Below are 16,097 nucleotides of genomic sequence, written 5' to 3'. Positions count from 1 at the left end.
AAGAATAATTTAAGATACATTCACACATTTTTTTATGTCTTCTGAAATGAATACAATTTCATCCCAAAGGCCCCATGGGTCAAATCACTTATCAAACTACATTTCTACTCCAGCACGTCAAAACACTGCATATAAATTTAGCTGCTAATCAGGAATCTGCGGTTCCCCCAGAAGCTCCCATGAGCTTCTGTAAATGACCAACCCATATTATGACCAATCATAGAAGTTTTGCATAGAAACGACACACACCTTGCAGCTCCATCTACTTTAATAGTCGCTGAGGGGATCAGAGCACTTCAGGGCTTCACTGATCAAGATCCACAAAGATGATTTCTCCTACTTTGATGCTGCTAGCTGTGGGACTCATGGCTCAGGGTGAGACACTTATATTACATGTTGTAATTTCAAATATATGTATTTTTTTATTTCAGTTCAAATAATTTACTCAACCTTTGTCAACAGTGTCATTGGCTGATATAATTCTGACTCAGACTCCCACTTCAAAGTCTGTTCAGCCTGGAGAAACCGTCTCTATCAGCTGCTCTGCCAGTCAGAGTGTTAGTAACTACCTCCACTGGTACTCCCAGAAACCTGGAGAAGCTCCTAAACTCCTGATCTACTATGCAACATCTCGTCAGTCTGGTGTTCCAGGTCGGTTCAGTGGGAGTGGGTCTGGTACACAGTACACATTGATCATTACAGGAGTCCAGCCTGAAGATGCAGCAGATTACTACTGTGGTCAGAGTGGTTATACAACTCCGTTCACACAGTGTTAGAGCGCCGTACAAAAACCTCCCTCAGCTGGAGAGGATCAGAGGCCTCAGCAGACTGATCTGAGAACAGGTGCAGAGCTGCTACAGATGACTGAACTCAGCTCATGCGAGCAGCTCTGTCAGATTATATGCACATGACCTCAGTCTCAAAAGCACAGTATCTACAAATAGATCTCACACTTCCTCTGTTTGACTGACAGGTGTCCATGGCACGAGTCATTCAGAAACACAAAGTGGTGCTCAGCAAAGGTTCTATTTGGTTTTAATCTTGAGTGCAATTACACCCCCCCTCCCTCTCTCTCTCACACACACACACAAACACACATAAGCTCACACACACAGTTAATTGTTGATCCATCTACAGCAGGGAAAATAAGTATTGAGCACGTCAACATTTTTTTCAGTAAGTATACTTCCAGTGAGGCTATTCGCATGAAATGAAACTGGACATTAGTATTAACTTAGGAAATCCACACATTTATAAAAATCCAAACATTAATGTCTAAAAGTAGTTTTATGAGTAAAAAGGTGGAATGACACAGGGAAAAAGTATTGAACACGCTAAGAAAAAGCAGTACACAAAGGCAAGGAATGGCAAGGAACAAACTGGAATCTATAAGTAGATAGAGAAATTATCCCTCCTATGTGTGCAAATTGATATAAGCTGGGTTAGTACATACTGGTGGGCTATAAAAAGGTTTTTTGTTACCAAGGTGTCACACAAGAAACATTTCATGATGAGTAAAAGCAAAGAGCTCTCCCAAGACCTTTGCAACCTTATTGTTGCAAAACATATCAATGGAACTGGTTACAGATGCACTTCAAAACTTCAGAATCATCCAGCAAGCAGTATTGGAGCCATTTTCTGCAAGTGGAAGGAACATCACTACATCATCAACTGGCCATGCACAGGATCTCCTTGCAAGATTTCTGACCAGGAAGAATAGTCAGAAGAGTAGCCCAAGAGTCAAGGACCACTCTGAGAAAGCTCCAGAAAGATTTGGAGGCAGCAGGTACAATTGTTACAGAGAAAATCATTGGTAATGCACTCCACCGCCATGGCCTCTATGCGCGCTCATCCCACATGACAGAAAAATATGTCAAAGCTCGTTGAAAGTTTGCTACACAACATTTGAACAATCCTTTGAAATACTGAGAGAATGTATTCTGGTCAGGCATGAGCAAAATTGAACTTTTCGGATGTCATACTACACACCATATGTGGAGAAGAAATGGCAGGTTGCATCACCCTAAAAATACCCTACCAACAGTGAGGTTTGGAGGTGGTGGCATCATGGTGTGGGCTGTTTTTCATCTCATGGTACTAGCAGACTTCAAACAGTTGAAGGAATGACGAATGGAGTCATTTTGTTCTGGGAGAATCTTTACATCCACCAGGATGATGAGGATGAGACATGGCTAGACCTTCCAGCAGGACAATGATCCAAACCATTTTAGCAAAGGAAACTCTCACTTGGTTTCAGAGAAAGGAAATCAAGGCCCTGACTTCAATTCAATTGAACAGTTTTGGAAGTTAACTAAAGATCAGGATTCACAAGAGGGACCCCTGAAATCTTCAATATTAAAGGACTATCTGTTTAAAAGAATTGGCCACACCAGAATACTGTGTCTGATTAGTTTCGTCAAACAGGAAATGCCTTGAAGCTATCATTACGAATAAAGGCTTTTCCACAAAGTATCTAAGAAATTTCAGCAGGCGTGTTCATTCCTGTGTCATTCCACTTTATTACACATAACTCTACCAATGGACTTTAATATTGAAAAAGGAAAAAGATGGCGTTCAGAGAGGGGGACATGGCAGAGCTGAGGCGCGTGCAAGGGGAACTTAAATTCAAGCTGAAGGAAGCTAAGGAGGATTACAGAAAGAAGGTGGAACAGAAGCTGCAGGAAAACAACTTGAAGGAGACATGGGACTGCATGAAGGTTATCACTGGCCTGAAGAAGAACAGCAGCTCTGTGGAGGGGGACCTGGACAGGGCGAACCAGTTGAACCACTTCTACAACAGGTTTGACTGCCCTGCTCCAGCTCCAATGGCGGTGGTCTGTCCACCATCCCCCAGCCCCCACCCTCACACCCCCTCAATACCAGCGCAACACTCACCTCCATCATCACAGGCTATCGTACCCCCACCATCACTGGATTTTGCAACCCTCCCCCACATGGCGATCATGAACAATGAGGTGACAACGACCTCAGTCAACAGCCATCAGACACACAGATCCCAGATGCACCCCTCCCCTCCCCTCCCCTTACACCCCTCACCATTACAAAAGATCAAGTGACAGTCCAACTTAAGAAATTGCGCAGCAATAAAGCAGCTGGGCCTGACAGACTGTGCCCAAGGCCTGTGCTGCTGAACTGGGGGAGCCACTGAAGCACATCTTCAATTTGAGCCTACGCCTTGGACAAGTTCCAACACTGTGGAAGACATCATGTCTCACCCCTGTCCCTAAGAAGCCACACCCTAGTGAGCTTAATGACTACAGACCTGTCGCTCTTACATCACATGTGATGAAGACAATGGAGCGATTGGTCTTAGGCATGCTCAGACCCCAGGTATGCCATGCACTAGACCCGTTACAGTTTGCTTACCAGGAGAAAGTGGGCGTGGACGATGCCATCACTTATCTTCTACACAGGACACATTCCCACCTGGACAAGGGGAAAAGTGCTGTGAGAATCATGTTCTTTGATTTCTCAAGTGCTTTTAACACCATCCAGCCCCTCAGATTGGGAGACAAGCTCTTGCAGATGGGTGTGGACGCTCACCTGGTAACCTGGATTACAGATTACCTGACCGAGGGACCACAGTTCGTCAGACTGTGGGCAGAGCAGGCTGTACTTCCTGAGGAGGCTGCGGTCCTTCAATGTGTGCAGTAAGCTCCTCAGGATGTTCTACCAGTCTGTTGTTGCCAGCGTCCTCTTCTATGCAGTAGTATGCTGGGAGGAAGCACAAGGAAGAAGGATGTGGGGCTTAATTGACAGGCTGGTAAGGAAAGCTGGCTCTGTGGTGGGAGCTGAACTGGAGTGTATCACTTCACTATCTGACAAAAAGGACCCTGAACAAACTGATCAACATCTTGGACAATGAGTGTCACCCATTCCACAGCACTATTGTTAAGCAGAAGAGCCTGATCAGCTGGAGACTTAAGCTCACTGCCTTGCACAACTGACAGACTGAGAAAGTAATTTGTCCCCAGGGCCATTGAACTGTTCAATGCCTCACTTAAGGGAAGAGGAGAGATAGACTTCTCTGCATAGTCTGTCTGCCTCTTCACCCCCTCCATGTTTGGTACTGTCTGTCCACTAGCCACTTGTACCACTGTCTTTATGCCTCACTGTTTGCGTGCTATATTAGCACATTAGCACATATGCATAACCCCCCCCCCTCCATGCCACAGCCGAACTGTGGCCACACTTATACATTTTCTTAAATAGTTAAATATATAGATATATAGACTTTACTTTATTTCTGCATTGTTGCACTGTTGACTTACTCATTTGCACTATCACCATGACCACTATCACCATTGCACTACCACCATGACACTCATTCATTCATTCACACAGAGCACCTTAGAGCACCTTACCATACCTTACTATGCACAGAGAATCACAGGCTCAGTCCCTGCCTCAGTCATTGCAAGCGCCTCTGATTTATTAATCACCACTATGTGGATACTGTTTTTAGAATTGATTTAGATTAAGTGTTAGTATAATTTGTATTTTTATAATTTGTATTTTAGTATATTTTTATATATTGTATTAAGTGTTAGTATAATTTGTATTTTAGTATATTTAGCATATTCTTTATCTTCTACTGTCCTTACTGCTTAGTTGTGTTTTTATATTATATACTTTAATTACTCTTTCTGCTGTTAAAGAAAGAATGTGTTTGTGTTGTATGTATGCTGCTGCTGAGACCTTGAATTTCCCCTGGGGATCAATAAAGTATCCATCTTAAAGTATCCATCTTAAAGTATCCAACTTATTTTCGTACACACAGTGGTTATCACATAACCAAGGGCCCACACTAGAGTGCAGTGGTTATCATATAGCTAAGGCCCCACACTAGAGTGCACACAGTGGTTATCATATAGCCAAGGCTCCACACTAGAGTGCACATAGTGGTTATCATATAGCCAAGGCCCCACACTAGAGTGCACACAGTGGTTATCATATAGCCAAGGCCCCACACTAGAGTGCAGTGGTTATCATATAGCCAAGACCCCACGCTAGAGTGCAGTGGTTATCATATAGCCAAGGCCCCACACTGCAGTGGTTATCATATAGCCAAGACCCCACACTAGAGTGCAGTGGTTATCATATAGCCAAGACCCCACACTAGAGTGCAGTGGTTATCATATAGCCAAGGCCCCACACTAGAGTGTACACAGTGGTTATCATATAGCCAAGGCCCCACACTGCAGTGGTTATCATATAGCCAAGACCCCACACTAGAGTGCAGTGGTTATCATATAGCCAAGGCCCCACACTAGAGTGCACACAGTGGTTATCATATAGCCAAGCCATGGGCAAATATGGGCAATATTTGGGGCAACTATTTTATTCATTCATTCATTCAATCATTCATTCATTCATGAAACCTCAAACTCAAACCATTTTTTGTAATTATGTCATAGGCAATAAAGGACTGAATCCTTTGAAATTATTTTAAGAATAGGAAACATGAACACATTTTAAAATTCATTAAAATAATTTTAAATCCATTGAAATAGTTTATGAGTTAAACAAATGAATATTCCAAACAATAATAAAATGATGATCAAGTGTCTTTATTTTCTTTCTGTATTTCACAAACACAACATAAGAGAAAATATAAAAAATATGAAGCATATCACTATAACATATAACGTGTGTGTGTGTGTGTGCGTGTGTATGATTTTCTCTCTGTTTGTAAACGTGTGTCTGTATGTGTGTGCACGGTTGACGGGTTCCTGGGTGCAGGACACCTTCCAGCTCAGCCTCCAGTCCCAGGGGAAGCCCACACCAGGGTGGCCTTCCCCTGCTGCAGCTCCACACTGCAGAGGAGGAGAGAGGGGGAGGGAGGAGAGGAGAGGAGAGAGGGGGGGAGGGAGAGAGGATGGGAGGAGGAGAGAGGGGAGAGGGAGGGAGGAGAGGAGGAGAGAAGGAGGAGAGGGGGAAGAGAAGAGGACAGAAGATGGGAGGGGAGAGGATGAGAGGAAAGGGGGATATGGCAGGGAGGGAGGGAGGTTAGTGGGATCCAAGGAGTGATGATGAGAGGAGAACACCAAGTAGAGGGAGGTGCAGGTGGATCCCCTCAGGAGGCCTCTGTCCTCAACATAGTGGAGCAGCTGCAGCTCTCTCTCTCTCTCTCTCTCTGTCTCTCTCTCTCTCTCTCTCTCTCTCTCTCTGGGTTCAGCTGCAGCTCCTCCTCTGGGGGTCTGAACAGGACTCAACACACAGGCCTGCATTTGCATCCCACTCTCACTTCTCTTTACCCACTCAGCACAGCAGTGGAAACGCTTCAGTCATTTACATACTGAAACATAAGCTAAAGTTTTATTAATGATAGCTAGAAAACATATATGTCATCTCAGTCAATTCAAAGACTACTGATAAACAATCTCCGGACATTGGAAAAACTCTGTACATCAATTGTAAGAATTGCCTTTGCTGAACTTTTCAATCAGCCTGATTTCAACCAACATGTCTGTCATTTCAGATGTTGAAAGCTATTAACAATAAATTAAAGAAGAATATCCATATGTTTAAATAGCATAACATAAATCAGTTTTCAGACCAGAATCTGTTTCCATTTTTAACTTCTTCAACCAAAATCTGACTTCTAATACCTTAATTTAGACAGGTCTGAAATTTGTGGCCACGTTTTTATATCATTAACTGCAGTGTAATCAAAACTATATGGCAAGAAGAGAGTACACATGTGTACCGTAATAAAGACAAAAGGAAGTCGCCTTACTGACACACAGAATGAGAGTTATCATGGCATGTATGCCATATCTGTATTACTGTATATGCAACATACTGGGGTACCCTATGACTAGCAGTCTGACTTCTAATACCTAATTTAGACAGGTCTGAAATGTATGGCCACATTTTTCTGTCATTATTTGCAGTGAGTGTAATCAAAACTATATGGCAAGAAATATGAACATATTTACTGTAATGAACTCGACATGGTAAGAAAAAAGTTTTTAACACGCCATGTATGCCACATATGTATTATATGCAACATACAGTGGCACACTATGACTAACTAAGTATATTGCAAATGCCAGGCGGACGAATTAGTTGTTAAACTTTCTTTCATCCATGTCAAAACTTTTTTGTTTAATCAATCTGGATTTGCAGATTTTTCTTTTAAGAGATCATTTGGGCTAAGCAAGGCTTTCAATAATATCAGTTAAATCAGCAGTGAAGATATAAGCAAATACAAAATGCTATCATATCATTGGAGATTTTATCCCCTAATGTTTTCCTACAATGAAAAAAAAATAGTTTCTAACAACCAGTCTGGTTCCTCCACCAAAAGTCCACCACAGTGATACAGACTCATTAAGCATCCGTACAAAAACCTCCTGCACACTCCAGTAGTCTCCAGTACACAGACAAGACATGCTTTACATTTCATTTTGTTTACATTTAGAATGTTATTAATTATGTACATTTGATTTATTTTGAAATGCATGATCTTTAAATCAATAAACACTAGATCTATTTAATGTCAATGCATAACTATAGTTACAATTTAGTCAGTAATGGATTACATGCTTGTTCATAGAACCACAATATTTGTGTTCTGTTCATTCTTACAAAAACAAACATGACCAATGAAAAATGAAAAAGGAAAGAATAATATAAGATACATTCACAGATTTTTTATGTCTTCTGAAATGAATGAAATTGTATTCCAAAGGCCCCATGGGTCAAATCACTTATCAAGCATGTCAAAACAATGCATATAAATTTAGCTGCTAATCAGGAATCTGCGGTTCCCCCAGAAGCTCCCATGAGCTTCTGTAAATGACCAACCCATATTATGACAATCAACAGTACCTGTGTGTGTGTGTGTGTGTTTGGGAAAAACCTGAGGGAAAGGAGGTGCTCTGTGTGTGTATGTGAGAGAGAGGGTTTTGCATAGAAACGACACACACCTTGCAGCTCCATCTACTTTAATAGTCGCTGAGGGGAACAGAGCACTTCAGGGATTCACTGATCAAGATCCACAAAGAGGATTTCTCCCACTTTGATGCTGCTAGCTGTGGGACTCATGGCTCAGGGTGAGACACTTATGTTATATGTTGTCATTTCAGATATATGTATTTTTTTTATCTCAGTTCAAATAATTTACTCAACCTTTGTCAACAGTGTAATCGGCTGATATAATTCTGACTCAGACTCCCACTTCAAAGTCTTTCCAGCCTGGACATACTGTCTCTATCAGCTGCTCAGCCAGTCGTGGTGTTTACACCAATCTACACTGGTACTCCCAGAAACCTGGAGAAGCTCCTAAACTCCTGATCTACACGGCAACAAATCGTCAGTCTGGTGTTCCAGCTCGGTTCAGTGGGAGTGGGTCTGGTACACAGTTCACACTGACCATTACAGGAGTCCAGCCTGAAGATGCAGCAGATTACTACTGTCAGCAGGGATACTCTGGGTTACACGGTGTTAGAGCGCCGTACAAAAACCTTCTGTACATCCAACTTGCTTGCTCCATGAATGACTCTCTAATAAAGATCATCTGACAGCCATTAGAATAGTGAAGGAATTCCCTGAGGCAGACAGGTGACTATGTTGTATGCATTCCATATACTTCTGTAGAGAATAGTGCTGATCATATAATTAATATCATGTGAAGTGGCCTCCAACAGCAGGAAAGATGCATATGTGGTATTTTGTGTTTGAGTTGTCTATTGTCTCTGCTGAAACTACAGCATGACAGTCATGGGTTTTGTCATATGTCTGCATGTAATGGTATTGCCTGGAAACAATGTAATTAAGATGAATCTGTACAAGATTGGGCTTTGCTCCACAGAACTTTGGATTTGCTACTTTTTGGAACTTTGTTGCTGGTAACCGGGTTGTGATTTTCATCTGCAATAATGATCCTTTTTTCACTCCTGCCTGTGTTGCCTGGTGGTTAAGAATTTTACTACACTCTCTCTAAAATCAAATTGACATGGATGAACAGAATAACAGTCAGGTCAAAAGGGGCCGTGGCATTGTGCCTAACAACGCCCCTTAGTTGCTCTAAAAATCACTGGAACCTTAAAACTTGACTGGCTTAATGCTTTTCTAAAATTGTTACTACAGTACATACACTGGGCAAGATTTAATAAAATAAAGGCATAGACAGTCGTTTCTCCACTAAGATCTTATATTTCTATCAGATTGCTCAGCAACTCTGACTTTTGTATCAATTTGTGTTGGAGCAGCAATATAGAACAACATGCAGTCAATGTGAAGTGCTGGATTTTACAATGCATCAAACACTGTTCAGACTATCATAAGAATGATCGGAACTATCTGTTTTAGAATATGGCATTCAAAACAGGCCTAAAATCATGTTTTAATTCATTTAATTGTTCAGAAAAGCAGAAGAAAGGCTAAATTGGATTCCTTGTAAAACTATCCAGGCCCACAGCCATATCAGCAGTTTAGAGGCTACTCTTGTTTGACACATTCGGTTGAAAAGTATTTTTTAGACAACGCTGGTTGGCTTCAACCAAACCCATCACACATAAACTTCAACCTGTCTCTGTCCACTTAGTGATTTTGGTCACACCTTGTTGCTTGCTTTACCACGAGTGCAGCATTGCAAATGTACTCCTGTTTTCGCTGTAAGAAATTCTGTGATCAAACTTACTGTAGGCCCCACCTGTTGTTGAATAGTAAGTGTGCTTTTAAAAGTAAAGTGACTTGACAGTATACTTTATGCGAGTACATGCTGATCTGGTAGACAGTAAATTTTGTTTTCAAGCGTAAACGCAATTGACCCTATGATGATTTGTGGATGTGGAGGTCTTATTTTGAGAATAACATTTAAACTTTATAACATTTTAAATGCTTTAAAACTTTAAAAACTTTATAATGCATATCATGTCAAGCTTACATTTGTAACAAAGTATTTTACGGCATATAACATATTTTTTTGTTTTTGTCCATACAAAATATATTTTAGATACATTCATTTAAAATACCCCCCCATCTCTGTCTGTAGACTGGTTTGGATGAACGTGTATATTACAATTTGTCACAATTGCTAAAACATTAAACTCCATTCTCTGAACCAAATTATCAGTTGTCTGAACACATTTGTCGAATCGATCCCCCTTTTGGCAAAACCTTTACAGTTTTCACATATGAAACAGATATCTCTTACTCTTTTTGTAAAACTCTAAACACATTCTCCTGCAATAAGACACATTTTGCATTGTGATGCACTTGTGATGCATAATGGTAACCACAAGTGGCAGAAAATAAACACAGAGCACAGATGTCATCCGTTAAACACAACTACTCAAAATTGATCACACTTGTTTCAAATTATGTGAAACACCCAATATAAGCTAGTTCAGAGTGTAAACAGGTTGCTGAACAGTGCAGGTTCATATCAACAATGTATCAGTGAGGCATTCAGAGTACATTGCAGGCTGCAAAGTAGCCTACTTCTCATTTACAGTGCTGAAATGCCTGTCTTTTCCGGTGTACAGTTTTTCACAATTGATAAAACAGATTTTTGAAAGCTTCCACCCTTCTCTCAAAACAGTAAACACAAACCCCATTCTCAATACTTTATGTTTACTGGATTTACAACTTACAATTTACATGGTCATTTTTTTTTTCTTTTCAATTTTGGTTTTCAATCCCAGTACATGGGATTCCGGATACCTGATACCTACACTGTGTCCAATATAACTACTGCATTGTCATATAGATACATCAATAATGGATACAACATTTCACATGGAGGAGATAGACACTACAGTGAGTCATTCTTTCTATTGAGTAATTAGATTGCTCAGTCTATATGTAGGATCTTTCTGTAGGGCAGAGAGCAGCTCCACTCCAGACTGATGGAGTCTGTTGTATCTTAGGTTCAGCTCTCTCAGACTGGAGGGGTTTGATCTGAGAGCTGAAGCTAGAGATGAACAGCTCCTCATGCTGAGGTCACATTTCCACAGACTGAGGGAATAAAATGTTTAAACAACACAGAGTGAGTAACTCATGGTACCTGATAAATATTTCCGTAGGAAGGGCACACACACACACACACACACACACACACACACACACACACACACACACACACACACACATTTCTTCTTTTGGCTGACACATTTACGTATTTTATTATGTATTACGTTATTTATGTATTATTATTGAATTACTGTTTGGACAAAAGCATCTATCAACATAAACACACACACACACATCATAGATCTTGAAACGATGGTCAAGTTTTCATTGCAGAGCTTCAGTTTGACATAGAGGAGTTGTTTATCTCCTTCTGTCTTATTGGGCTTGTGTGTTGAGTTTTGACACAGTGAGCCAAATTCTACAAAAAGCATGTAAGCTATTGAAAAAAGATCCTTACCATGGGCAGGGATTCTATTCTAGGTACATAATGGACAATGCCACATGGTTCACCGCTAACACACACTTCCAGTCACCCACACAGGTACAAAGACACAAACAATGCTTACTGTAGTTCCTCCAGTCTGCAGTTTGGATCCTCCAGACCAACAGAAAGCAGCTCCACTCCTGAATCTCCCAGCTTATTGTCACTCAGGTCCAGATGCCTCAGACTGGAAGAGTTTGAGCTGAGAGCTGAAGATAAAGCAGCACAGCTCTTCACTGTGATGTTTGTGCCCCTCAGCCTGTGGGAAACACACACACGCACACACACACACACACACACACACACACGCACACACACATGCATGCACACATGCATGCACACACATATACACACACGCACATATACAGCATGAGAGTCTGTGACCTTTAAATATCACATCACAAGCATGGTGTTGTACATCATGTGACACAATTGATTATTTACAGACCCTTTCTTTATAGGGGACATATTATAAACATTTTACTTTTCAAGTGCTTTTTCTATATTTGAGTATCTTACTTTTTTACTTATTTTTTATAGTCTATGGTATCTTATGCAAAAAAACAGCTGTTTGTTTAAAGGCTGCATAGGTCTGGAAACGTGATTTAGTGAGCTGTTCAGACTCACTGGCCAAAGAGACTGCATTAACTGAATAGATTTGTAACACGCAAACGATGGGAAAAACTTAACAAAATCAACAACAGAACTGTGAACAGTTGAAGGTTTCTACCCCCCTTGCAAATCTCAGTACATACCAACATGAACCCGGTTATTTTTAAATATGAGAAAGTCTTTTGACCTTTCTTTCACATGCAACCTCAATTTCTGGGTCACTGAATTATTATTCAGTTATTGTTAAATTACTGAATAACCGGCCAAAGTGAAGGTATTCACCCATTTCCGTATTTGCATGTAGACAGGGAAAACTGAGTTTTGGGCTTTTTTTCTCTTTTTTTTAAAATGTCCAGGTCTTTTCAGATCAGGTCTTGGTCAATGTTGCCACCTGTTTGATTGACAGGTTCTTGACAGCCTTTCCTAAGTGTTTTTACATATTCGGAGGGCCCCACATGTCCTTTCTTGCATTGCACCCTGAACTTACCCCAGCTCCCTCAGTTTAGAATTTGGACATTTAAGGCCAGTAGAAAAGACCTCCACTCCTAAATCTCCGAGGAGATTATAACTCAGGTCCAGCTCTGTCAGAGCGGAAGACTTTGGGCTAAGAGCTGAAGATAAAGCTGGACAGCTCTTCTCTGTGAGGTGGCACCATCTTAGGCTATGAAACACACACAGACACACACACACACACACTTACATTTATTATTTTGGCTGGCACATTTACTCATGTATTATTATTGAATTATTGTTTGGACAAAAGCATCTATCAAGTAGTATAAATATAAACACACACACACACAAATAAACTGGCAGACTCACTCTAGTTTCTCCATTCTACAATTTGGATGCTTCAGACCAGCAGAAAGCAGCTCCACTCCTGAATCTCCCAGACTGTTTTCACTTAGGTTCAGCTGCCTCAGACTGGAAGAGTTTGAGCTTATAACTGAAGATAAAGCTGCACAGCTCTCCATTGTGAGATGACTATATCTCAGCCTGTGTGAAACACATACGCAAAGTAAAATAAACGATAAACGGTTATATTCCAGCAATAAACTCGAATCCGTAGGTTCCAGTGATTTTAGAACAGCTAAGCGGCGTTTACTTTTCTAAAATAAGTCAAGTCACTTTCATTTATGTAGCGCATTTTTGTATGCACAGAGTGCAACACAAAGCACTCCACAGACAAACAGCTGTTATCACTGTACATAAAAATACATGACCGGTCATCTCACAGTTACTATATACTTGCCATATAAGTGGCAATAAGTTTGTCACTTATAAGTTATAGGTTTCGTATCATACAGATACAGCAAAGATAATTATAATAATTTTTCATAGATATACATTCTTTCGACCAGAATTACAACATGGTTTCCAAAAATATTGGGATACTGTGAAAATGTAAATAAAAATAGAATGTTCTGATTGGCAAGATTTGTATATTTAATTATAACAAATTAATTATATGTTCAGCAGAGGACAATACATGTTGACATATGGTAGAATGTAATGTGGTCAAGGTGAAAGGTTGCAGAGGGATTTACAATTTCATCGAACACCAGCCAATCATGATCAAGGATCGGAACTCTCCGTTTAAGAAATAGACAATAATAGCAATAACACCACACTATTTAATCACTCTGAACATTGATTGACAGTGGCCATGGAAAAAGAGCATTCCATTTCTCCACAAATTAACAAACTGTCAAACTCCATAACGGGATACTAGCAATGATCATCACCTATATTTAGTCAATTTTATTGAGTTTATTTACTCAATAAACTCAACATGTACAGTACTTACTGAGCACTTCTTGATGATTTGACCACTGGCAGCATCCTCAGCAAACCTTCATCAGATCTGGCAGGTGAATCTGATCCTCCATAATCCCAGCAGCACAAACGTCAGAGCTGACAACTGGGAGAGAGAGAGATGCAGTCTGGTTTCATTTCTCTTCCTCAAGTAGCCCTTTACCTCCTCCACCAAAGAATGGTTGTTCAGCTCAGTCAGGCAGTGGAACAGATTGAGGCATCTCTCTGGGTTGGGGATCTTTTTGATCTTCTTCTGAATGTACTTCACCGTTTCCTTAATGCTCAGTGAGCTGATTCCTGTCTGTGGCAGCAGGTCTTGTAAGAGTTTCTGATTGGACTCCAGTGACAGACCCAGGAGAAAACGAAGGAAAAGGTCCAGGTGTCCATTCTCACACTCTAAGGCCAGATCCACTGCAGTCTTTTGTAGATTGTGAACTCTCTTAGCCCTGAGCAAACAGGATAGCGGAGACGCTGGGTGTTGATCAGATGTGTTTCTCTCTTTCTTACCAAAAATGTGGAACACATATTAAGCAGACTGGTGAAGCTCATAAAGACTGTTAGCACTGAACAGTGAATGAAGTTGAGACGTTTGGTGTTGGTCAAGCATACTACGCTCTCTCATGGCAAAGTGCAAGAACACATATAAAGCTGCTAGAAACTCCTGAATGCTCAAATGAACAAAGCAGAAAAATGTCCCCTGGTACAGCCCAGCCTCCTCCCTGAAGATCTGGGTGCACTTGAGGTGTGTGATGATTCTGTTGGCCAGCTCCTCTTCTGTGATTCTCTTCCTGAAGTACTCCTCCTTCTGTGGGTCAGTGAAACCTCGTACTTCTGTCACTTGGTCAACACACTCAGGAGGGATCTGATTGGCTGCTGCTGGTCGGGAGGTGATCCACACAAGAGCAGAGGGAAGCAGATTCCCCTTGATGAGGTTTGTGAGAAGGACGTCAACTGTGGCATGTTCATTGACATTGTAGATGCTTTCATTATGCTGGAAATCCAGAGGAAGTCTGCTTTCGTCTAGACCATCAAAGATGAAAGCAATGTTGTAGTTGTGGTTGGAGAAGTTGACACCTTTTGTTTCACTGAAAAAGTGATGGATGATGTCCACAAAATTGTATGTCTTGTGTTTAATCAGGTTCAGCTCCCGGAAAGGAAGGGGAAATATTAACTGGATTTTCTCATTGGCTTTTCCTTCAGTCCAGTCCAGAATGAACTTCTGGACAGAGACCGTTTTCCCAATGCCAGCCAATCCCTTTGTCAGCATCGTTCGGATGGGTTTGTCTTGCCCAGGTAAGGGCTTGAAGATGTCAGTACATCTGATGGGTGTTTCCCATGTTGTTACACGTTTCTTGGATGCCATCTCAATCTGTGTGACCTCATGTTCAATATTGACCTCTCCAGCTCCCCCCTCTGTGATGCAAAGCTCTGTGTAGATCTTCTCCAGAAATGCAGGGTTTCCCTGCTTTGGTACCCCTTCACATACAGTCTGAAACTTCTTCTTGAGTCTGAGTCTCAGCTGTTCAATTTGGTTTGGTTAACTGCTGTATATAGCATATACTGTATCTCTGATGCTAAAGGATGTTGATATACTTTAAAGTTTGACAGCATTTAAAAAGAACTGAGTATTGTATGAATTACACACATTGTTGCAGTTGCTCCGCCAAGATCTCCTGACTCATGTTCCTCAGGATGTGCACTGCAACCTTCAGAGCTCCATCTCTGGCCTCTCTCTGGTCCTCCTCATCCTCCTCCTCCCATAAAATATACAATAATGAAGTGGATAAGTAACATGTTGGTGCTGTGGGAGAGGAATAATCACTCAGCTTCAGACCAGCAAAACAGACTTAATGCAAAAGTAAGTTATCTTATCTCTAATTGTACATTTTCCACCTGAAACAATACAAGGTTTTTTTTATTGTCCACAAAATATTACATATCTTCAAATATATACCCCCCACACACACACACTCCTCACCTGGTATCTCCATGACTCCATCCTCCAGCTGTGTCTCCACATTCACTCATGTTGCCACTGTGTCTACTGTCTGCATGTTAAAGCCATTCTCATCATCATAAGATTCACTGTCTTTGATAAATGGTGCAGTGGCCACAGCTCATGGATGAAGGTCCATTATGTGGATAAGTCAGTTCCACTGTGAGTAATTATGTTTATTGTGCACACAGCACAGGAAATTAGAGATGGTAGCTGACAGGTCACTTGATACTTCTGTTCAGAGGTAGC

At 41.1% G+C, this 16,097-nt stretch overlaps 2 protein-coding genes and 1 gene segment (V, D, J or C); 1 reads left to right on the top strand and 2 right to left on the bottom strand.

Moving 5' to 3' along the window:
- Positions 1–621: 621 nt before the first annotated feature.
- On the top strand, positions 622–8,549 carry LOC125302578. The segment is given in 2 exon segments: positions 622–675; positions 8,199–8,549. Coding segments are annotated over 2 exon segments (405 nt in total).
- Positions 8,550–9,868: 1,319 nt separating this feature from the next.
- Positions 9,869–15,858, bottom strand: LOC125296852 (ribonuclease inhibitor-like). Of its 2 annotated transcripts, XM_048246969.1 has the most exons (7): positions 15,831–15,858; positions 15,498–15,653; positions 13,845–13,958; positions 12,860–13,033; positions 12,525–12,698; positions 11,511–11,684; positions 9,869–10,989 (listed from the first exon to the last, which is right to left on the bottom strand). In XM_048246969.1, exons 3-7 carry the CDS (start codon positions 13,877–13,879, stop codon positions 10,806–10,808), a joined length of 741 nt encoding a protein of 246 aa, XP_048102926.1. In that variant the 5' UTR covers positions 13,880–13,958; positions 15,498–15,653; positions 15,831–15,858; the 3' UTR covers positions 9,869–10,805. The 2 variants fall into 2 exon arrangements, with proteins under 2 accessions (XP_048102926.1, XP_048102920.1); XM_048246963.1 differs by lacking the exons at positions 15,498–15,653; positions 15,831–15,858 and having other exon boundaries at positions 13,845–14,057.
- LOC125302500 (protein NLRC3-like) lies at positions 14,281–15,872 on the bottom strand. Its single transcript, XM_048255717.1, has 2 exons — positions 15,831–15,872; positions 14,281–15,371 (listed from the first exon to the last, which is right to left on the bottom strand). Exons 1-2 carry the CDS (start codon positions 15,870–15,872, stop codon positions 14,379–14,381), a joined length of 1,035 nt encoding a protein of 344 aa, XP_048111674.1. The 3' UTR covers positions 14,281–14,378.
- Positions 15,873–16,097: the final 225 nt, after the last annotated feature.

Source organism: Alosa alosa, chromosome 1 (assembly GCF_017589495.1).
Source record: "Alosa alosa isolate M-15738 ecotype Scorff River chromosome 1, AALO_Geno_1.1, whole genome shotgun sequence".
Classification (NCBI taxonomy): domain Eukaryota; kingdom Metazoa; phylum Chordata; class Actinopteri; order Clupeiformes; family Clupeidae; genus Alosa; species Alosa alosa.
Note: the sequence above shows the minus strand (reverse complement) of the source record. Positions and strands in the feature narration are given on the sequence as shown.